This window comes from Podarcis liolepis (genome assembly GCF_965112155.1).
Source record: "Podarcis liolepis genome assembly, chromosome: 4".
Classification (NCBI taxonomy): domain Eukaryota; kingdom Metazoa; phylum Chordata; class Lepidosauria; order Squamata; family Lacertidae; genus Podarcis; species Podarcis liolepis.
The window spans coordinates 104,344,727-104,368,845 of record NC_139558.1 but is presented as its reverse complement, the minus strand read 5'-3'; the positions used below and the strand labels follow the sequence as shown (position 1 = coordinate 104,368,845).

At 46.1% G+C, this 24,119-nt stretch overlaps 2 protein-coding genes across 2 annotated transcripts in view; both read right to left on the bottom strand.

Moving 5' to 3' along the window:
• Positions 1-24,119, bottom strand: part of LOC310705796 (olfactory receptor 52P1-like) — a gene marked incomplete at its 3' end in the record, with an annotated part of 141,753 nt that overhangs the window by 97,294 nt on the left and 20,340 nt on the right. The window lies entirely within an intron of this gene.
• Positions 60-23,593, bottom strand: LOC310705023 (uncharacterized protein). The gene is made up of 8 exons (XM_083499261.1): positions 23,502-23,593; positions 21,815-22,307; positions 21,532-21,613; positions 20,488-20,570; positions 19,980-20,105; positions 15,897-16,023; positions 7,051-11,508; positions 60-1,282 (listed from the first exon to the last, which is right to left on the bottom strand). Exons 2-7 carry the CDS (start codon positions 22,214-22,216, stop codon positions 8,420-8,422), a joined length of 3,909 nt encoding a protein of 1,302 aa, XP_083355387.1. The 5' UTR covers positions 22,217-22,307; positions 23,502-23,593; the 3' UTR covers positions 60-1,282; positions 7,051-8,419.

Here is a 24,119-nt window from a genome sequence, read left to right as displayed (position 1 = left end):
TGTGCACAGCGCTAGCCACTTGGTGTGTAAGCTTGCAGAAGATAAGAGTCCACACGCTGTTCTTCTAAACTAGCAGCTTTATTTACAGCAGAACAGTAAAAAAAAAAAAAACATCTGAGACAGCAGGCATCTTGCTTCCTTGCTCGGCAGCAAAAGCGAAAGTCAGACAGAACAAACAAACAGCTTCTCCAGAAGTTGGAGACAGCTCCTCCCCAGAACAGGCAGGACGATGGGTTCTGAGCTGTTAACCCTGTAAACTCTGATTCCCCATCACACCCCCTCTCGGCCTGCACTGCTGGGGGCTCGTAAGTTTCACCACTTACCCCAAACACAGACCTTTACAGAACTCCCCATGACGCTGAAAGCTCAAAGTTTTCATGAACCCATCTGCCAGGTTCTTCTGGCTTGGACAGTACTGCAATCTCACCAAGCCTAACTGGATACTCTGACACACATTCTGGAAACGCATGTCTAGGTGTTTGGTTCTGGCCTTAAACTGCCCAGACTCTGCCAACTTCAGACAGGGTTGATTGTCCTCCCACACCGTGACAGGCAAACAACAATCTCTGCAGATTTCTTGAACCAAACAAACATAGAATTCCAATTCCCTGCAAAGCTCAGACAGCGCACTGAATTCAGCTTCAGTAAAGTGCAATGAGACTTTGTTTCCGGGTGTGATGGCCTGCGATTCGGATTCAGAAGCTGAACCTGAGGAATCCCAACCTGCACAGGATTCCCCGCCTCCAGAACCAGCTGAGCCGGGGTGGGGGCATGAGCCTGAAGGGTCCCTACCTGTGCTGGATCCTCAGGTGCAGGCACCAGCTGAGTCTGCTCTGGCTCCTGAGGTGATGGAGGACCCATTGCCTGCAGGTGCTCCACTCTCAGCCCCGTCAGAGGAAACTGGGGTTGCCTCTGGGTCCGGTAACCCTCCAGCCTCTCCTGAGCTGCAGAGGCTTAGGGCAGAGAGAACAAAGTTCCTGCAGTAGGAGTGCTCGCCTCCATGCCAGGAGAGGCGAGTCATCTGAGGATCAGGGCCACCCTATGCCTTGGGACATATAAAAGCCAGCCAGCCCCAGTCCCAAGTTGCGGGAGCAACGTTGGTGGTTGTCAGTCGCTGCCTGAACCCTGCCCTGCACCCAGCTTCAACTTTTATGGACTGCCTTCATATTGCTTTATCAACCATGGGCTGGACCTTGCCTCTTGATTAACCCCCGAGACCAGTACACCGGGACTTCCACCCAACCAAAGAGTCCCCAAACCTTACCACCATCCCAGATACGGACTTAGATAGATAGATAGATAGATAGATAGATAGATAATACTTTATTCGGCTATAAGCCCACAAGGTAAAACAAATCAATAGATAAAAATCAATAGATAAAATCAATAGCATTTTACAATCTAAAATATCAACTAAAATATTTCAACGCATACTCTCTAGATATACCGTGTTATGGCCTTGAAGATAAAGATGGTGCATAGAGTTTACTCAATTTTTAATAGTCATGCAGCATTCCATGAAGTCTTTTATATGACAGAACTGAGATCAGGAATCTAGCAACCTGTAAAGTTCTATAAGAGTCAATGTCCTGGAGTAGATAAGCTAGATGTAATTCAGGTGGTTTAGCAGCCATTTCCAGAATGATTGAACTCAGGATCCTTGATCGGGGAACATTATATAATGGGCAATTAAACAAGATATGATAAAGGGATTCTATCGATTTGTTGTCACATGCGCACAAAACAGAGATTTTACCTTTGGAAAATCTATTGCTCAGCACATTTGAGGGGAACACATTAAATCTGGCTCTAACAAATGCGAATCTATGCGACGCAACCGATAAAGTAGACAGATATCGCGGTATCTGGGACATAGATGTAATGCCCTGATATATCGGGGAACATGTACCTCCACCTGTGGTAAGATTTTGTTGCAAATCTACCTCCTCCAGTCTTTGTTTGATGACCTTTTTAGCTGTAATTAGATCTAAATTAAGTATATCGGAAGGAGAGATTCCATAAGACAACAGTTTGGAATGGATTTTTGTTGCCCATGGGCTGGTGAATTCATCTCTCCAAAGGCACTGAATAAGATGGTAGTTTGGCAATTTATGCCAAAGGGACAGCCAATAATTAAAGGCATGTCTCCACATCAGAATCTCAAGGGAGGGGGTCTTAAGTTCTAAGCGAATGGCAGACTTGCTTACACAGGAGGGTAGTTTCAAAAGGCGTCTTAGAAAAAGATTTTGCAATGTCACCAGAGGCAAGAGGTTTACAAAGGCGCCCCATAAAGGGACCGCATAGGCCATAGTTGCAACCACTTTTGCACTATAAACTTTTAAGGCGGATGGAACATGCATAGCCCCCTCAGTAAAGAAGAAGCGTAGTAGAGCGTAGATAAGGGCTTTCACCTTGTTTTGTAAATATGTGATATGCGCTTTCCATCCCATATTATACTGGAAATAAATTCCTAGATATTGAAATTTGTAAACTTGTTCAATTGGCTTCCCCTCAAGTTCCCATCTATACAGTTTACGACTCCTGGAAAAAATTAGGACTTTAGATTTGGAATGGTTAATAGTAAGTAAATTTGTTTGGCAATATGATGCAAAAATCTTAAGGGCCCTCCTCAAACCGATTCGAGAATAAGAGAGGATCACCGCATCGTCAGCGTATAATAATAAGGGGCAGCAATAGTCCGCAAGCCTGGGTGCATGAATGGAGGTTTGGGCCTCAGCTAGGGGCGTCCTCATGTCACTAATATAAAGGTTAAAAAGATAGGGGGCAAGGATACACCCTTGTCGTACCCCCTTGTTTATTGGAACTGAGTTTGTGAGATCGCCCTCAGGTGTTAACCTCACCCTCGCGGCTGTCCCTTCATGTAATTTAATCAATAGCCACAACAGCCTTTTCTCTATGCCCCACTTTGCCAGTTTTTCCCATAACAGCTCTCTAGAGATACTGTCAAAAGCCGCCTTCAGGTCTATAAAAGCGGCACATAGAAGACCATGAGTAGGGGAAGAATACTTCCGCGCCAAATGATATAGAATTATAGCATGGTCAATAGAAGCGCGATTTGGTCTAAACCCGGCCTGTTCATGGCCTATCAGATTGGAATCTTCGGCCCATTGGGTTAGTCTGGTTAGCAAGAAGCGAGTGTAGATTTTTCCGATGATTGATAATAAACTGATATTACGATAGTTTCCTGGGTCCTCTGGTGGTCCTTTTTTATATATAGGAATTATGATGGACTCCTTCCATGATGTAGGTATCTGGCCCGTGGCATTGATTGCATCAAAGATTTTTGCAAGAATTTTAGCCCACCATATTGGGTGTTGTTTAATAGCTTCCGCCGGGATCAGATCGGGCCCTGGGGCTTTATCAGTTTTCAGATTAGCAATTAAATCTACTATTTCCTCCGGGTCAGTATCTGGCCATATGGGCAAGTGACTTAAGAGAATATCAGATTGGGTGTTAAAGATGTCTGTCTGGGAGAAATATTTTCTTAGAAATTGTTCCCATGTCGGGGCTGGGATAACCGTCAATGGGTATTTCCTCGAGCTTTTGTTGATTAAATTCCAAAAACCGCGAGAGCTGCGGAGCTTAGAAGCAACAATCAGCGCTTGCCAACGTCTTAGCTGCCACTCGTGCTTGGCTGACTTCTGTGCCTGTTTGTAAGCAATTTTGGCCTGCAAGTACTCTGGGGGGAGAGTTTCAGCTCCAGAGGCTTTATATCTGTTGTAGATACAACAGAGAGAGAGTCTAGCTTGCTTACATTTGGCCTCAAACCAAGGTGCACCGAACCTGGGTTGATCTCGGTTAGCCAGGTGAGCCGGCATCGTAAAGAAGCTAGTTAAATCTGCAGAGAAGTGGAAGAACCACTCCAGTATCCTATTTGGCTCAGACAGCTCCGCCAATGAAACAATAAGGGATTCGGAGGTATTCCTCTGGAAGAATTCTGCATATTTTTGGGCCTGTTTCATGGACCATTTAATGCCTCTTACTTGAGCTGTGGCATTTAAACCTACATGAATTGGGTGTGTTCCACTAACCGGGTGCCAATCAAGCGTTAGCTTGGCCGCTAGAGGTAGGTGATCACTGGATTGTACATTATCTACTTTGAGATAAAAGAAGTTTGAAAATAGGTCTTCTGAGACTAGAAGATAATCTAGGACACTATTTGATGTTGTGCCCAAATGAGTGAATTCACCTGGCACGTCCGGGGGGCAGTTGCCATTTAGAATGTTCAAATTCATACGAATGGCCAATTGATAAAGAAGGACTCCCGCCTCATTCACTCTGTTGTCCTTAGATCTTCTTGATGTGAAAGATGTGAAAGAGGTTAAATCAGATTTTGGGTAGGGGGGAGATACCCACCACTTGGCCTTAATTATCCCATTCCAGTTGGCAGCTGTACGTGCATTGAAGTCACCACCCATTATCGATGGAATATTAGGGTACTTAACATAGCATGCCAATAAATGTTCTTCCAGAGAATCCCATCTATAATGAAGGTCTGATATCAGACCACCCGGAGGAAGATAAACATTGGTGATTAATAGTGAGAATTTTTCACTTGAAATCAGACCAGTAAAAGCAAAAGGAGGAAAGGTATGAACTAGCGAGAGTTTAGCTCTCATTTTAAGCGATATGGCGATTGCAAGACCGCCTCTGGACCGGCCACCTTTCTGGGAGGGGGTAGCTGGAAGTGATATCAGTTCAAAGCCATTTATATCTATTTTATCTTCTTCCCATGTTTCTTGTAACAGGATTATCTGGAAAGAGTTTATATAGGGCATAAATTCGGGATCTAATCTTTTCCTTTTCCAGCCAGCAATGTTCCAACTTAGGACTGCTAGCTGGGGACTTCTGTGTTGTTCTTTTAACAGTCAAGACGGAGGGGGGGCAGACTCTCTGTTAAAGACAGAAGATGTAACAAAAAAGTCAGTTATTTTACTTTGGGAAGGTGGTAACTGTGAGGCGCCCTGCAACTTAAAGTTTTTAACAATTTGGTTCGACTGTTGGCACACCGTGGATGATCCACTGAAAGTAGATCTCTGAACAGGAACCTGGTGAGTAGAGATACTATTTGGCGTTTTTAGCTGTCGAGCCCAACTAGGCTCTGCCGAGTCCGCTGGAGCCGTCCTCTTTGGGGATCTAACCAATACGCTTGTGATCATTTGATTTATATGTCCTGCTGGGTCTTCAGTCCACTCTGTGTTGACTCTCGGCACTGTAGTGTCTTCCTCACGTAATTTTTGGATTTTTGGTGGAGACGCCTGACTTGGAGTGGCCACTACCGTCACAGGTCGTGGATGGTCTTCGATGTATGTTGATTCCAAGTCCGGCATGGAGGGATGCAGAGGCGACGATTTATCCGAGGGAGTGTTATCCTGAGATTCATTCTTTGATCGGTTAATCTCAGAGGGAACAGTTAAGTCTATTAAAAGCAGGGATGTGTTACCAGCGTGAAGGGGAGGAGAAGAGTCTGCCTCCCGCTGTGAGACCTTCCCATCCAATGCCGATGGCACCTTGTATGCTGGATATTGGGGGCTTGTTGTTTCCACCTCCATGGGGCATGGCACCGCTAAGTTAGAGTGGGTATTCTTCCTAGGAACTCCGTTGCAGGCGATACTTAGGAGCTGAAGTTTAAGTGAGTCCAGCCTATTTATAATTTCTTGTTGTTCCCGCGCTGGTAACTCTCCAAAGGAGGCAATAAGCTCTCTTTCCTCCTGGGGTGTCAACGAGTTACTGGCACAATCATAGTGTTTAGTTGAAGAAGTGGGAGTACTATGGGACTGGCCCAGACATGAGGTGTACAGCTCAGCCCTCTTTTGTGGTTCAGGGTGGGAAGGTTGTACCGTCTCCTTGATTGATCCCTCCAATAGGAGGGGTCTAATTATGGCGTCCATGAAAACTCTCGTTGGAAAAATGCCAAGACTATTCAGAAACAATTTTTGCTGAATAATGAGAGAGGGGATTTTTGCAGAGTGGAAAGCCAGCATTATTCTCTGGTATCTGTTCTGGTGGATTAAAGGAAGCACAGCACAAAGATCTATTTGTGATGTCTCGAGTTTTAGAAGCCATCTGAGGTGCTCTTTAGTCCCATGTAGCGTTGCCCAACTTGGGTCCCTTTCCCGGATGGTTAGGGAAATCTTCCTTGGATGTAGAATCAGGGATTGGCGATTCAGTGAGGGGTTGATATTGTATTTATAGTTCTTCCTACGACCGGTGTTTGGAGGGGCTTTCTGTCGGCACAATGGAACATCTACTGCCCCATCTTGGGCTGACTGAACCGGCTGGTCATCCAGTTTTTGCTGCAGGCTATGCAGCTGAGAGGATAGGCCGTCAATTTTCTTAAATATACAGTTTAGAGTTCTAATTACTAGATGGAGTTGCTCACCTCCTGAGCAGTCTGTAGAATCGGCTACCAACACCTCCTTCGGATAGGGATCCTCCCCATTTGTATTATCATTAGCGTTTCCAATTTGTGGCGTCTCAGGAGCCTCATCTTTTGATGTTGTTTCAAGGGCAATTAGGGGGTCGAAACGATTTTGAGTTACTATTGAGTAGGTACATTCCTCGGTGCCTCTCCCTCCTTTAAGTGAACCCTTCCTTGATTGCTTAGGCCTCGGAGAAGATAACGCCTCGTCCGAGTCTCTTGGGCGTTTTCCATGACCCATAAATCAATTTTGCAGGGGACCCGTCGTGGGCACTGTACTGGGGAGCACCTTAAATCCTTTAGTCTTCCACACAAGAATACTGCCTTCCACTTATCTCTCCCAGGTTAGGGAGGCGGCGACAGCAGTGGTGGTAATAAAGGAGATAATGAAACAGCCCGCACGGCCAGCAGTTTGTTAAAACTCTCGGATAAAAACTCTCAGATAAAACTCTCGGATAAAAAGCCAGCACAGCCAGCAGATCATTAAAACTCTCGGATAAAAAACAGGGGAAGATAAAAACCACTTAAAACCACTTAAAACTTTGATAAGGGTAAGCGAACTTACTTAGTGACTACCTTCGTCGCCATCTTGGAATCCCCTCCGATACGGACTTCCTGTTAGCCAGATTTGCCCAATCGCTATCTGTCCTGCACATCAGCTAGCCGTCACCCTTAGCTGACAGCTTGAGACAGAAATCCTTGGTATCTGGCAAATACGCAGCACCCTATTGATACCATTCCAGGCACTCACACTCGGGTTTGTAGCTTCCTTGCTTAGCAGACTGATAGCAAAAGCAATGTCCGGTCTGCTCCACTGGGACAGATACAACAGACTACCCAGAGCTGACTGAAAAATCTCAGCATTTTTGAACTCAGCGCATTCTACTTGCTGACTATCTTTCACATAACTTGTCACCATGGGTATCCTGACCCCTGAATTCAGACATCCTGAACTTCTCAAGCAGTGATGCTGACCTGAATAAGGTATTGGTGGGGGGCCAGGTAAGGCCCTCCTTGCACAATCAATCACATGATGCATGCACACCATTTGAATGGCAATGCCTATAATGGCAGTGACTTTTTAAGAAAGTAAAATTTTGAGCCCAGCAGCTCCCCTTGCCCTGGAGAACACTTCTAGCATGTCATCTCCCCTACCTGTGTCCATTTGGTATCACCCTTTCCAGGTTTTTTCCTGTCCATTGTGTTTGTCTTTCATTTGTTCTCCTATGTGTGTTGCCAGTAGAAGCCACAATTCTGTGGGTACTCTAGGTGGTGCAGAAAACACCTAGAAGCTCCCTAGAGGTTCAAGTGCCGATAAACTTCAGTTCTGAGATCTATATATTCCAATTAGCCAGCAGAGGGTGTCACAGGGCCAGACTACCTTCCCTTTAGAGCAAACATGGGTCTCCAGCTGTTTTTGGACTACAACTCCCATCATCCCTAGCTAGCAGGACTAATGGAAAGGGATGATGGAAACTGTAGTCCAGGAGCTGCTGGGAACCCAAGTTTGGGAAACCCTGCTTCAAAGCAACTTTTGCGTTTGGCCTGCAAATATGGGACCTGTCCACTTTTGTATTTTCTTGTATTTTGATTTTATTGTGACCTGTGTACATTATTTATTTATTTATTTATTTATAGAGGGAAAATTCAAAGAGAAATTGTATGGCAAGTTGTGGAAGAATAAAAGGTTGTGTTTGGGGGGGGGAAACCCTGGGGCGTGGCCCCCTCAGATATTTTATTGGGGGACAAAGACCCCATGGGCTTTAAGAGTTGGTGGCTAGTCCCTACACCCACAGGTCTCAGGAATGTTACAACATAAAAACACAAGATAAAAACACAAAACCAATGTTAATCAGCCAAAGGTGGAGATTTGTCTGGTTCCTAAAGATGTTTAATGGTTTTTCCGACCTTTGTATAGATTCTTTGATGGAAAGTGAGATTGGAGCTCCTCCAGAAGCTCTTTCCACATTCCACACACTAATATGTTTTCTCCCCAGTATGAATTCTTTGATGCGAAGTGAGACTGTACCTGTGACTGAAGCTCTTTCCACATTCCACACACTGATAGGGTTTCTCCCCTGTATGAATTCTTTGATGGGAAGTGAGTTCGGTGCTCCTACTGAAGCTCTTTCCACATTCCACACACTGATAGGGTTTCTCCCCTGTATGAATTCTCTGATGGAAAGTGAGACTGTACCTGTGACTGAAGCTCTTTCCACATTCCACACACTGATAGGGTTTCTCCCCTGTATGAATTCTCTGATGGGAAGTGAGATGGGAGCTCTGACTGAAGCTCTTTCCACATTCCACACACTGATAGGGTTTCTGCCCTGTATGAATTCTTTGATGGGAAGTGAGATTGTGGCTGTGACTGAAGCTCTTTCCACATTCCACACACTGATAGGGTTTCTCCCCTGAATGAATTCTCTGATGCTTAGTGAGCTCCGAGCTCGTACTGAAGCTCTTTCCACATTCCACACACTGATAGGGTTTCTCCCCTGTATGAATTCTCTGATGGGAAGTGAGATGGGAGCTCTGACTGAAGCTCTTTCCACATTCCACACACTGATAGGGTTTCTCCCCTGTATGAATTCTTTGATGGGAAGTGAGTTCAGAGCTCTGACTGAAGCTCTTTCCACATTCCACACACTGATAGGGTTTCTGCCCTGTATGAATTCTTTGATGGGAAGTGAGATTGTGGCTGTGACTGAAGCTCTTTCCACATTCCACACACTGATAGGGTTTCTCCCCTGAATGAATTCTCTGATGCTTAGTGAGCTCCGAGCTCGTACTGAAGCTCTTTCCACATTCCACACACTGATAGGGTTTCTCCCCTGTATGAATTCTCTGATGGGAAGTGAGATGGGAGCTCTGACTGAAGCTCTTTCCACATTCCACACACTGATAGGGTTTCTGCCCTGTATGAATTCTTTGATGGGAAGTGAGATTGTGGCTGTGACTGAAGCTCTTTCCACATTCCACACACTGATAGGGTTTCTCCCCTGAATGAATTCTCTGATGCTTAGTGAGCTCCGAGCTCGTACTGAAGCTCTTTCCACATTCCACACACTGATAGGGTTTCTCCCCTGTATGAATTCTCTGATGGGAAGTGAGATGGGAGCTCTGACTGAAGCTCTTTCCACATTCCACACACTGATAGGGTTTCTCCCCTGTATGAATTCTTTGATGGGAAGTGAGTTCAGAGCTCTGACTGAAGCTCTTTCCACATTCCACACACTGATAGGGTTTCTGCCCTGTATGAATTCTTTGATGGGAAGTGAGATTGTGGCTGTGACTGAAGCTCTTTCCACATTCCACACACTGATAGGGTTTCTCCCCTGAATGAATTCTCTGATGCTTAGTGAGCTCCGAGCTCGTACTGAAGCTCTTTCCACATTCCACACACTGATAGGGTTTCTCCCCTGTATGAATTCTCTGATGGGAAGTGAGATGGGAGCTCTGACTGAAGCTATTTCCACATTCCACACACTGATAGGGTTTCTCCCCTGTATGAATTCTTTGATGGGAAGTGAGTTCAGAGCTCTGACTGAAGCTCTTTCCACATTCCACACACTGATAGGGTTTCTGCCCTGTATGAATTCTTTGATGGGAAGTGAGAGAGGAGCTTTCAGTGAAGCTCTTTCCACATTCCACACACTGATAGGGTTTCTCCCCTGTATGAATTCTTTGATGGGAAGTGAGAGAGGACCTCTTCCTGAAGCTCTTTCCACATTCCACACACTGATAGGGTTTCTCCCCTGTATGAATTCTTTGATGGGAAGTGAGAGAGGAGCTTTCAGTGAAGCTCTTTCCACATTCCACACACTGATAGGGTTTCTCCCCTGTATGAATTCTTTGATGCGAAGTGAGATAGGAACTCTTACTGAAGCTCTTTCCACATTCCACACACTGATAGGGTTTCTCCCCAGTATGAATTCTCTGATGCTTAGTGAGCTCCGAGCTCGTACTGAAGCTCTTTCCACATTCCACACACTGATAGGGTTTCTCCCCAGTATGAATTCTTTGATGCGAAGTGAGAGTGGAGCTTTCAGTGAAGCTCTTTCCACATTCCACACACTGATAGGGTTTCTCCCCAGTATGAATTCTTTGATGGGAAGTGAGAGAGGAGCTCTTCCTGAAGCTCTTTCCACATTCCACACACTGATAGGGTTTCTCCCCTGTATGAATTCTTTGATGGGAAGTGAGATCGGAGCTCTGACTGAAGCTCTTTCCACATTCCACACACTGATAGGGTTTCTCCCCAGTATGAATTCTTTGATGCGAAGTGAGTTTGGAGCTATAAGTGAAGCTCTTTCCACATTCCACACACTGATAGGGTTTCTCCCCAGTATGAATTCTTTGATGGGAAGTGAGTTTGGAGCTCTTACTGAAGCTCTTTCCACATTCCACGCACTGATAGGGTTTCTCCCCTGTATGAATTCTCTGATGCCTAGTGAGATGGGAGCCGTGACTGAAGCTCTTTCCACATTCCACACACTGATAGGGTTTCTCCCCTGTATGAATTCTCTGATGGGAAGTGAGATTGGTGCTCCTACTGAAGCTCTTTCCACATTCCACGCACTGATAGGGTTTCTCCCCTGTATGAATTCTCTGGTGCCTAGTGAGAGAGGAGCCGTGACTGAAGCTCTTTCCACATTCCACACACTGATAGGGTTTCTCCCCAGTATGAATTATTTGATGGGAAGTGAGTTTGGAGCTCTTACTGAAGCTCTTTCCACATTCCGCAAACTGATAGGGTTTCTCCCCTGTATGAATTCTCTGATGGGAAGTGAGATCGGTGCTCCTACTGAAGCTCTTTCCACATTCCACGCACTGATAGGGTTTCTCCCCTGTATGAATTCTCTGATGCTTAGTGAGATCCGAGCTCGAACTGAAGCTCTTTCCACTTTCCACACACTGATAGAGTTTCTTTCCAAGGATATTTTGTTGATGGGAAGTGGAATGGGAGCGCTGACTGCAGCTTTCTCCACACTCCAAATTTTCACGTGGCTTTTCCTCTCTGGGGATTTTATCGTGGTCACCTTTGTTCTTGATTTCATCATAATCTGCAATGGAGACAAAAAGGGATTAGAGCCTCAAGAACAAATGGAGAAGAAATTAAGGGAGTTCAGTGTGTGTTTCTTACCTTTGTTGTTTGTCAATAACCAACATATTTATTATCAGATTTTGTTGAGTTGTTGACTGCTGCTTTGTTTGCTATAGAGTAGTGGCCAAAATTGTGGAAGACTTTTGCAGAAAAGTGTATTTCAGAGGTTTGATGGCTCATAACACTGCTTCTTTTGGAGTAATATCATACAATTATGTATCAACGGAAATTGTTCATTTACCCATATTCTATCTAATGTTATAGCCAAATAACCAGAAAAAGGAAGCACAACTTGCTTAGGTTGACTGTGTGTCTTTTTGTGGTTGGTTTTTTTGTGTTCTTGTAAAACATAATAAAATTATAGAAATGGCACAAAGAGTTGACTGGTCATCCAGAAAGCGATGTAAAATTGTACTGTTTAATGAACAATGCTACAGTTATGAAGAAACTGATGAAAGATAAGGAAAAACTTAACCAGACTGGCCATTATATATTTTTGAAGAGGTATCAGGAGACTTAGTCACTATAAAATCAGACCGGTAAAGGCAGGGAAAGGTGCACAAAGGCAAGTAACGATGGACGAGTGGAGAGACTGTCCCTACATGACAGAAGAAAATCATCTGGGTGTATACAAGATGACATGGCGCAATTTAATGTGAAGTTGAGTGCAAGGACTGGTCAAAATGTTATAATTCTAAGGAATAAGCCATTGTCATCTCACAAGCAAAGGTTGAAAAGATTAAACCCACGTTAACTGGACAGCTGAACAATGGTACAGTGTTATTTGGAGCAATGAGACCCAAATCAGATAAGATTTACATCCACTTGCATTACACCGACCACGAAACACTCAGATATTGTGTTGATCTGGGGTTGTATGGCAGCAAAAGGTGTGGGCAAAATTTACATCATTAATGGGGATGTAAATGCCCTAAAATGCATAAATGAAAGACTTGCGCGCAAACTGAAGCGTTCCTCAGGTGATCTTTTCCCAAATGCTGAAGCACTTTGTCAGGGAACTGCCCTCGGTTCAGGAGGGAGAGAGGAAAAGCCGAATGGATTACAGAGAGCCTCCAGGGATCGTGGGAAGCAGCTCCCCTTCAACGGAGGAGAATAAAGACGCCTCCAGTGGAGCGGCGCTGCAGGAGTCGGAAGAGGCAAGACAGTGCCAGGACAACTTGCCTGGGCAAAGTGGGGAGGAGAGGGGTCCTCTGTTACCCACACCCTCCTTGCGCAGTAAGCATCCGCGCAGAGAGGGGAGGTGCAGACTGGGAGTCAAGAAGCTGCTTTGCTGGGGAAAGTTTAGGAACCGCCCACTCACTGATTCTGCCAACGACTGAGCCAGCCACAGGAGAGTGGCGCTCCGGATGGATAAGGTTTATTTTGGCAGCAAAAGCAAGGCTTCACAGCTAAGCAGGGAGATATTTGCCTGCTTGCTCTCGAGCAACCCCTTGGAAACATCACACACACACACACACACACACACACACACACACATATATATATTCTATTTTCTATTTCAACAGGATTCCGCTCCATGTCGTGTTGCTGCCGTGTGCAAAAGGTGCTTTCAAGATAAAGATATTTCACTCCCGGAACGGCCTGGGAATAGCCCAAACTTTAACCCAATCAGAAATCTATGGAGCCGACTAAAGAAACTTGTTAGTCAGAAGCAACCCAGCAATAAAGTCCAATTAACAGAGGCAATAATTTAATCTTGGTTTCACTTTATTACAGCTGCAGTACTAAAAACTTGGTTCATATCATGGGAAGGCATTGTAAGGCCTTAATTAAAGCTAAAGGTTGCCAATGGGTATGACTGCTGTTCTCATAAATACTCCTTCATAAAAGTTCTTTCATTACATTCTTCATTAGATTATCCTTCATTGATATATAATTTTATAGTATTACTCCACGCAAAAGTGGTGTTATGAGCCATCAAACCTCAGAAATACACTTTTCACAAAAGGTTTCCACAATTTTGGCTACTAGGAGAAGTTCACTTTAAAGTTAATGTTCTATTTATATGGGATCAGACTATTATTTATGTTTCATGTTTATATATGTGTTGGAATCTGCCCAGAGTGGCTTGGGCAACCCAGCCAAATGGGCAGGGTATAAATAAAAAATATTATTATTTGGATTTGTAACTGGCTTGGATTTGTAACTGGCTGACTGACCGAACCCAAAGAGTGCTCATCAATGGTTCCTCTTCATCCTGGAGAAGAGTGACTAGTGGGGTGCCACAGGGTTCTGTCTTGGGCCCGGTCTTATTCAACATCTTTATCAACGACTTGGATGATGGACTCAAGGGCATCCTGATCAAATTTGCAGATGACATCAAACTGGGAGGGGTGGCTAACACCCCAGAGGACAGGATCACACTTCAAAACGACCTTGACAGATTAGAGAACTGGGCCAAAACAAACAGGATGAATTTTAACAGGGAGAAATGTAAAGTATTGCACTTGGGCAAAAAAAATGAGAGGCACAAATACAAGATGGGTGACACCTGGCTTGAGAGCAGTACATGTGAAAAGGATCTAGGAGTCTTGGTTGACCACAAACTTGACATGAGCCAACAGTGTGCCGTGGCAGCTAAAAAAGCCAATGCAATTCTGGGCTGCATCAATAGGAGTATAGCATCTAGATCAAGGGAAGTAATAATGCCACTGTATTCTGCTCTGGTCAGACCTCACCTGGAGTACTGTGTCCAGTTCTGGGCACCACAATTCAAGAAGAACACTGACAAACTGTAACGTGTTCAGAGGAGGGCAACCAAAATGGTCAAAGGCCTGGAAACGATGCCTTATGAGGAACGGCTAAGGGAGCTGGGCATGTTTAGCCTGGAGAAGAGGAGGTTAAGGGGTGATATGATAGCCATGTTCAAATATATAAAAGGATGTCGCATAGAGGAGGGAGAAAGGTTGTTTTCTGCTGCTCGAGAGAAGCGGACACGGAGCAATGGATCCAAACTACAAGAAAGAAGATTCCACCTAAACATTAGGAAGAACTTCCTGACAGTAAGAGCTGTTCGACAGTGGAATTTGCTGCCCAGGAGTGTGGTGGCGTCTCCTTCTTTGGAGGTCTTTAAGCAGAGGCTTGACAACCATATGTCAGGAGTGCTCTGATGGTGTTTCCTGCTTGGCAGGGGGTTGGACTCGATGGCCCTTGTGGTCTCTTCCAACTCTATGATTCTATGATACTACTACAGTGTTACATTGATTTGAGAACAGTTCTGTTCTGGAAAAGATTAAGTTTGTAAACCATCTTCATCATCATCATCATCACTGCTACTACTACCTGAGATTCAATAAGTCTAGCTCTTCTCTGGGATGAATTTTGTTTGGCCCAGTCATGGCATCCCCTCCATCTCCATTGTCAGTCATTTCTTTCATAGAATCATAGAGTTGGAAGAGACCACAAGGGCCATCGAGTCCAACCCCCTGCCAAGCAGGAAACACCATCAGAGCACTCCTGACATATGGTTGTCAAGCCTCTGCTTAAAGACCTCCAAAGAAGGAGACTCCACCACACTCCTTGGCAGCAAATTCCACTGTCAAACAGCTCTTACTGTCAGGAAGTTCTTGCTAATGTTTTTGATCAACCCAAGACTGACAGGAGCAAATACAAAACCAGAAAACCTGAAGCTACGTATGTGGTGTCCGGTACGTTTCCACAGCTCTCTGGGATGAATTTTGTTTGGCCCAACCATGGCATCCCCTCCATCTCCATTGTCAGTTGTTTCTTTGGTCAACCCAAGACTGACAGGAGCAAAAACAAAAACAGAAAACCTGAAGCTCCACATTTCCTGGACTTGTAGCAGAGCGGCACAGTGAGTGCTGCTTGTGTGTGTGAGCTTGCAGAACTCAGAGTCCAATACACTGCTGTTCCTCTAAATTAGAAAGCTTTATTGTATGTTCAGCAAGATAAACCATCGGAAGATGCAGACGTTGCGTCTTCCATGTCTCAGCAGAAAACGAAAGTCAGAAAGAACGAAGAAACAGCTTTCCTGGATGTTGAGAAAGATCCTCCCCAGATGCAGGACATTCTGAGCTGTTAACCCTGTAAGCTCTAAAGCTCACAACTTATCTTTCCTAACAATTCTGAAGCTGACATTTAAGATGGCCTGGGCAGTTCAGAGCAGCCTGATCGTGGTAGGAAAAGGAATAATTTGAGGAAGATTGTTCAAAGAAAAAACTGTAAGTTACTGTTTATTGTGGGGGTGTTAGGTTCCCAGGTGTTATAGGGGGCACTGTTGAGCTCTGTGAAAATATATGAGGTTGGTTCCATAGAGGTATGTTTTGAATTTCCAGGCTGATATGATGATCCCACAGGGAGCCTTACCAAGAGAGGCCACGATCCCACGAGTCTCCTCCATGACGTCCTGATGCAGAGCTCTCTGGTCAGGATCCAGGAACGCCCACTCCTCGTCCGTGAAACGAATGGTGACATCTTCAAAGCAGACTGGACCCTAAAAGAAAAAGGGAAATGTCCTCCTCTGAGACAGCAGAAATATGATCTGCTACACAATGCTCTGTTGTTTCCTTCCTGTAAATAATAATAATAATAATAATAATAATAATAATAATAATAATAATAATAATAATAATAATTTATTATTTATACCCCGCCCATCTGGCTGGGTTGCGGTGTTGTTTCAATAGGATTGCTAGCTGCACATTTTATTTATGGATGCTTATTTTATTCTGCCTTTTAATTATGGGTATCCGTCTTTGTGCAAATAGGTGGTACTCCACCTTGTGGTTTTCAAGTCACTCTGCCTACGCAAGCATTCCAGTTTCCCCGATGGAAGGATCCACTTTCTCCTCTCCTCGTGAGTTGTTCTGGGGAGGTTCCCTCCCAATGCCCTAGGGCCAAATTCAAGGGGTTCATGGGGGCATGGAGAGGGGGAGGGGAGGAATGGGGGGCAGGCTCCATTTTCCAGCGGATGGCGCTGGTTAGGTGAATCCAGGCCACTATTTGTTCTCATTTGTCCACTGCTTAGAAACCAATTTTTGCATTCAGTGATCAGTCTAGAATTAAGATAAGCCTATTTTGGATGGCCCCCTTCATGGATCACTGCCTTGCCGTGGCGAAGGGGCTTGAATAACTCAGAGAAGCTATGAGCTATGTGGTGCAGGGCCACCCAAGATGGACAGGTCATAGTGGAGAGTTTTGACCAAACGTGATCCACTTGGAGCAGGAACCGGTAAGCCACTCCAGTATCCCTGCCAAGAAAACTCCATGGACAAAGACAACAGGCATATAAAAGTTATGACGCTGGAAGATGAGCCCCTCAGGTCGGAAGGCGTCCAACATGCTACTGAGGAAGAGCGGAGGACAAGTACAAGTCGATTCACAGCTGATGAAGCGGCTGGGCCAAAGCCGAAAGGACGCTCAGTTGCGGATATGCCTGGAAGCGAAAGGAAAGTCCAATGCTGTAAAGAAAAATATTGCATAGGAACCTGGAATGTAAGAACCATGAACCTTGGTAAGTTGGATGGGGTCAAAAATGAGATGGCAAGAATAAATATTGACATCCTGGGCATCAGTGAACTAAAATGGATGGGAATGGGCGAATTTAGTTCGGATGACCATCACATCTACTACTGTGGGCAAGAATCCTGTAAAAGAAATGGAGTGGCCCTCAGAGTCAACAAAAGAGTGGCAAAAGCTGTACTAGGATGCAGTCTCAAAAATGATAGAATGATCTCGATACGAATACAAGGCAGACCTTTTAACATCACAGTAATCCAAGTTTATGCACCAACCACTGGCGCTGAAGAAACTGAAATTGACCAATTCTATGAAGACTTACAACACCTTATAGAAATGACACCAAAGAAGGATGTTCTTCTCATTATAGGGGATTGGAATGCTAAAGTAGGGAGTCAAGAGATAAAAGGAACAACTGGCAATTTTGGCCTTGGAGTTCAAAACGAAGCAGGGCAAAGGCTAATAGAGTTCTCCCAAGAGAACAAGCTGGTCATCACAGACACTCTTTTCCAACAACACAAGAGACGACTCTACACATGGACATCACCAGATGGGCAGCATCAAAATCAGATTGATTATATTCTCTGCTGCCAAAGATGGAGAAGCTCTATACAGTCAGCAAAAACAAGACCTGGAGCTGACTGTGGCTCAGATCATCAGCTTCTTATAGCAAAATTCAAGCTTAAACTGAAGAAAGTAGGAAAAACCACTGGACAGGTAAGATACAATCTAAGTCAAATCCCTTATGAATTCATAGTGGAAGTGAGGAACAGGTTTAAGGATTTAGATTTGGTGGATAGAGTGCCTGAAGAACTATGGATGGAGGCTCGTAACATTATACAAGAGGCAGCAACTAAAATCATCCCAATGAAAAGGAAATGCAAGAAAGCAAAGTGGCTGTCCAACGAGGCAGGGAGAGAAGGCAAGCAAAATGCGAGGGAGGTAGTGAAAGATACAGGAAATTGAATGCAGATTTCCAAAAAATAGCAAGGAGAGACAAGAAGGCCTTCTTAAACGAGCAATGCAAAGAAATAGAGGGAAACAATAGAATGGGAAAAACCAGAGATCTGTTCAAGAAAATTGGAGATATGAAAGGAACATTTCGTACAAAGATTACCATAATAAAAGACAAAAGTGGAAAGCACCTAACAGAAGCAGAAGACATCAAGAAGAGGTGGCAAGAATACACAGATACACAGAGGAACTATACCAGAAAGATATGGATGTCTCGTACACCCCAGGTAGTGTGGTTGCTGACCTTGAGCCAGACATCCTGGAGAGTGAAGTCAAATGGGCCTTAGAAAGCACTGCTAATAACAAGGCCAGTGGAAGTGATGATATTCCAGCTGAACTATTTAAAATTTTAAAAGATGATGCTGTTAAGGTGCTACCCTCAATATGCCAGCAAATTTGGAAAACTCAGCAGTGGCCAGAGGATTGGAGAAGATCAGTCTACATCCCAATCCCAAAGAAAGGCAGTGCCAAAGAATGCTCCAACTACCGCACAACTGCACTCATTTCACACGCTAGCAAGGTTATGCTTAAGATTCTACAAGGCAGGCTTAATCAGTATGTGGACCGAGAACTCCCAGAAGTGCAAGCTGGATTTCGAAGGGGCAGAGGAACCAGAGACCAAGTTGCAAACATGCGCTGGATTATGGAGAAAGCTAGAGAGTTCCAGAAAGACATCTACTTCTGCTTCATTGACTATGCAAAAGACTTTGACTGTGTCGACCACAGCAAACTATGGCAAGTTCTTAAAGAAATGGGAATGTCTGATCAACTCATCTGTCTCGTGAAAAATCTCAATGTGGGACAAGAAGCTACAGTTAGAACTGGATATGGAACAACTGATTGGTTCAAAATTGGGAAAGGAGTACGACAAGGCTGTATATTGTCTCCCTGCTTATTTATCTTATATGCAGAATTCATCATGCGAAAGGCTGGGCTGGATGAATCCCAAGCCGGAATTAAGATCGCCGGAAGAAATATCAACAACCTCAGATATGCAGATGACACAACCTTGATGGCAGAAAGTGAGGAGGAATTAAAGAACCTTTTAATGAGGGTGAAAGAGGAGAGCGCAAAATATAGTCTGAAGCTCAATACCAGAAAAACGAAGATCATGGCCACTCCATGATCCATGATCACTGCAGATGGTGACAGCAGTCACAAAATTAAAAGACGCCTGCTCCTTGGGAGAAAGGCGATGGCAAACCTAGACAGCATCTTAAAAAGCAGAGACATCACCTTACCAACAAAGGTCTGTATAGTTAAAGCCATGGTCTCCCCAGCAGTGATGTATGGAAGTGAGAGCTGGACCATAAAGAAGGCTGATCACCGAAGAATTGATACTTTTGAGTTATGGTGCTGGAGGAGACTCTTGAGAGTCCCATGGACTGCAAGAAGATCAAACGTATCCATTCTTAAGGAAATCAGCCCAGAGTGTTCACTGGAAGGACAGATCATGAAGTTGAGGCTCCAATCCTTTGGCCACCTCATGAGAGGAGAAGACTCCCTGGAAAAGACCCTGTTGTTGGGAAAGATGGAGGGCACAAGGAGAAGGGGACGACAGAGGACGAGATGGTTGGATGGTGTTCTCGAAGCTACAAACATGAGTCTGACCAAACTGCAAGAGGCAGTGGAAGACAGGAGCGCCTGGCGTGCTCTGGTACATGGGGTCACGAAGAGTCGGACACGACTAAACGACTAAACATCAACAACAGCAACAATTTTGAATGGCCATCTGTCTTGGAAGATCTAGCAACGCAGGTGGTTGGACTTGATGACCCTTGGGGTCCCTTTCAACTCTAGGATTCCATGAAAACTGCAACTACAGATGAATCCTACTGGCGAAATTCAGAAGGCTGGTGTCAGAGTTCTATGGGTAGGAAATCCCACAGTACACAGCTGGAGTTCACACTTTCTTACCAAGAACACGGTATTCACAGACTTGGCTGAATTTCGGGCCTCATGAGAACAGCAGCTCATTCCCAGAGGGTCTGTAAATTTGCATAATCTAGCAGAGATTCCTGCAACGCAGGGGGTCTCCTGGCTCTGAGAGACAAGCAGGGAGGGTGGCTTCTGGCAGAAGGAGAGGGAGCCACCGATGGCTCCTCCTTCTCCTGACTCACCTCTGCCTCTCGACTTTCCTCTCCCACTCGCCTCCTTCCTCTTTTGCCTCTGATTCTGCACTGCATTCTGCCACAGTGTCTCCCAGCTCACTAAGCCCTGCTACCCCTTCAGCTTCTGACACCTCCTCTTCCCAGGTTTCTCCCTCTGACCTCTCATCCTTCTTCCACCTCCACTCCTTGGGCTCTGAGCCATCTTCCCTTCCTGGTTCCCCAGCTGCTTCCTCCCACCATTCCTCTGTGCCCAACCAGTCCATGAGATTGCTCCATCCCTCGGCCTCTGTCCCCACAAGGCAGCTTCCCCTGACCTGATCTGGTTCTACAGCCGCTGCTTCCCTTCTGCCCCCATGAAAAGGCGGATCAGGAGGTTTTGCTGGCATCATTCTGTCACCTGCAAGAGAAAAAAGGTAAACAGGACGCCAGGAGTGCCTGCTTCTCTCACAGGTGAATCAGGGCATCTCTAACTACAGATGGACCTTTCAGAAAGCCTTACCTGCTCAAAGCATTTGGAGGTTTGTGCCCATTTCATATGTTAGATGTGTAGAAACCCATCTCCCCTCCTCTGGACCCTTGTTCCCAACTGTCTCCCCGCAAAACAAGATGAAAAGAATATCAGTGTTTGTATAAAAAAAAAGGTTCTGTTGGCATAAAAGAGTCCCCGAGAAGAGTATCCTTGCAGAGTACTGGTGTAGCTGCTCTGTGAGTCGCCTACTGTGGTCCTCTAGGAGTTCAGACTGTTCCAGTAGCCGATGCTGAGTGCTTTCCTGATCCTCAGATCCTAGCTGCCCCAGCGTCACTGCAGACAGTTACAGCTTGCCACCAACTGCTCCAACGCACAGCCACTGGCTCCATACACCATCAGGACTCACCAGCTCCCTGCTCAGATGCTGTCAGTCGTTTTGCACTCTGCACAAGCTCAGAAACACTGGGCCCATAACCTGTCATTGTTTGGGAAAAAAAGGGGGGGTTCTGACCTCCCTTTGTTGCCTCAGCCTGGTCCTCGGACCCTGGTTGGCATAAAAGAGTCCACAAGAAGAGTATCCTTGCAGAGTGCTTTCTGCTTTTATTCTTAAAAGCCTTTCTGCAAAAGTGACTGACCAACTGTACACAAAAGCGACTGACCACTGTACACACATCAACACTACCAGCTTTCACCAACCAACCAACCCAAACCAAACTAACATTTTTCACTCTATATATACAACCCGGTGCAGGCCGCTGACTCATGCTGACCCAGCTTTTTAAGCATTAAAGAAACAGAGGCCAATTTTTAGCCGTGACAAAGAACCCTCAGATGAGTTGGAAAACCAACAGAATGAGACCAAACAGAGAAACACCACCTTCCCCCTTACCCAGTGGCCTCTCTCTGGTTTCCAACGGAGGCCTCTCTGCCTCACAGGAATCCAGGTCCATTTCTGCAAAGAGATCATTCCCCTGAAAAAAAACAAGGATTCAAAACAGAGAATGGGGAGAAATATTAGTAAAAGAATGACAAAGTCAAAAACATTCAGGGTGTTAGATCTCATTCCATGGATGTCTTCTCAGAAAACGGATGGGCCAACAGTAGAGCATTATGGGATGTTCTCCATCCTGTTTGGAGCCCCTTGGGAGTATCCAGAGGAAAGTCTCTCTCACCTGCTTTCTCTCCTCTGCCTGACTCAGGAGGAAACCTTCGGCCAGGGCCACCGCCTGGGAACTGGTCTCCACTCCACAGTCCCTCACCCAGCTCTCCATCTCCGGTGGAAGGACAGCCAGGAACTGCTCCAAGATCACCAGGTCCAGCATCTCAGCTTTCGTGTGCCTTTCTGGCTTCAGCCACTGACGGTCAAGGTGGTAGAATCGGCTGCAAACCTCTCGGGGTCCTTTGTCCTCCTGGCAGCAGAATTGCCTCACCTGCTGGCTCTGCACCTCTGAACGGAGGGTGTCCTCCTCACCCAGGATCTTCTGCACAGAGTTTTCCCAGAACCCCCCGCTGCTCCCAGTTTGGATGTCATGGCCTCTTCCTGCTCCAGGGCCAGCTGTGTCTCGCTCATCCATCTGTGCTCTCAGGAAGCCTCTGAGAGATGGGAAGGAACCCTTTGGTCTTCTGCCAAGTTCTGTCCGTCTTAATGAGAAGCTCTAGCAAATCCTACAAAGCAAAGACATTGTTCTGTTACAAAAGTTGTACAATATCAGGAGAAGAAAAAGGTTCCCTGAGCAAGCATGGATACGTCTTGCTGGGAACTAGGGCTGGACTGCACCGCATTCCAGTCCATGAGCCATCTTTTTTGGGGGAAAGAGGAGTAAAAGGAGAAGAAATATGTCTCTAGCCTTCTAGAAATGCAAAATGTGGAGGCAACTGAAGGGATTTCTGGGAGATGAATCAGTCTGGTTTCTCCTGCCTTCCAGTCAATACATGAAGTCGAAATTGACTGACAAGGGAGTCATTTGTATCTTGTGAATAATGGATGCTTGGCTCTAGTGGGGGTCCTCATCCGGGGGTCCTCATGAGTTGCTTCCCCCCACCCCCACTCCCCTGCTGCTGTCTCCTTTTCATGCACTTGGACTCTCTGCCGCTCTCCAGACAGACTCCTGGGGTGGGGTCCCTTTTTCTTTGCTCTGAGGGCCAACCGGCTGAGGTCCAAGGGAGTTGTGCCAAAGACATCTCCTTTGAAATTTAGGTGAGTAATTTAGTATTAGTATTCTAATAGATAGCTTAACACAGACAGACATTGATGCCAAGGTCCCTGGAGGCTCAGTGAGTAGCAGCGCCCATTTCCGGCTGCTTTGCCAGCAACAATCCCTTTGGGAGAGAGAGGATGTGGTCCTGGGATGCCCTGCTCTGGGTGCGAGGGGATTGCTGCAGTGGCCTCCGTGGGGAGCTGCCCTGGGAGACACTGGGAAACTGGTCCCCAATGCAGCAGCCAGACTCTGGGCTGGGATCCCTCTCTTTATTCCTGGCCTTTCTCTCCCACCTTTTTTTCGGGGGGGGGGCTAGTCCACCTCCTCGTCCAGCTTTGGAAAACCATTTGCAGATGTTTCCTCTGTTGTGCAATGAGGCTGAGCGACGTCACACAGAGTTAAAGTCCCAGGGACTCCTTTGTGTAAAGAAGGGAGATCTTTTCTGAAAGGGGGGGCGGAGGGTCAAATGAGTTTGGGATCCTCTGATCTGCAGGAAGGAGAGCGTGGCAGACCTGGCCCCTCCCTGGCAGGACCCTCTCCTCCCTGACTTGGGGTCCCCCCCCCACAGGAGCAGATCAGGCCCCCTCCCCTGCTGCAGCCCTGAGACCCCCCCCCCGTCTCCCCACTGCACCCTCTGGGGGGGGGGAGAGAGGAGACTCACCAGATCCCGGGAGGGGGCTGCGATTCGGCCCTTGCAGGAGAGACACAAAGCAACACCCCCCCTTCCTTGCAGGAAAAGACTGGGGAGGGAGGGGCCTTGGCTCTGGAGGACTTGCCCCCCTTGCTTCCTGGCCTCTCTAGGAAGGCAGCTCGGTTCCCTTTAACCCTTGCAAAGCCGAGTCCCTCCAGCTCAGCCCTCTCTGGCTTGGCAGAACCTCATATTCTTATTATTTGTTATTTGGCTACGCCAATGCCCAGATATCCTTTTGGGGGTGAGGCTCTTGGCTGGACTCTGAGCATCTCCCTCCCTTGGCCGGAAACCAGAGGAAGAGCTTGCAGGGAAAAGGGCTTTGCAGGAGGCAAGGAAGCTCCTCCTAGAATTCCGGAGTGGAGAGATAGGAGGGGATCCCAGGGTCATCTAGTCCAACCCCCAGCAAGGCAGGAATCTCAGCTAAAGCATCCATGGCAGATGGCCCTCCGATCTCTGCTGAGAAACCTCCAAGGAAGGAGAGTCCACCACCTCCCAAGGGAGACCCTTCCCTGCCCAACTGCTCTTAGATGTCCCTCAAGGCAGCGGGTCCTGAGTTCTAGCCCTGCTGAAACCATTGCACTGGCTGCC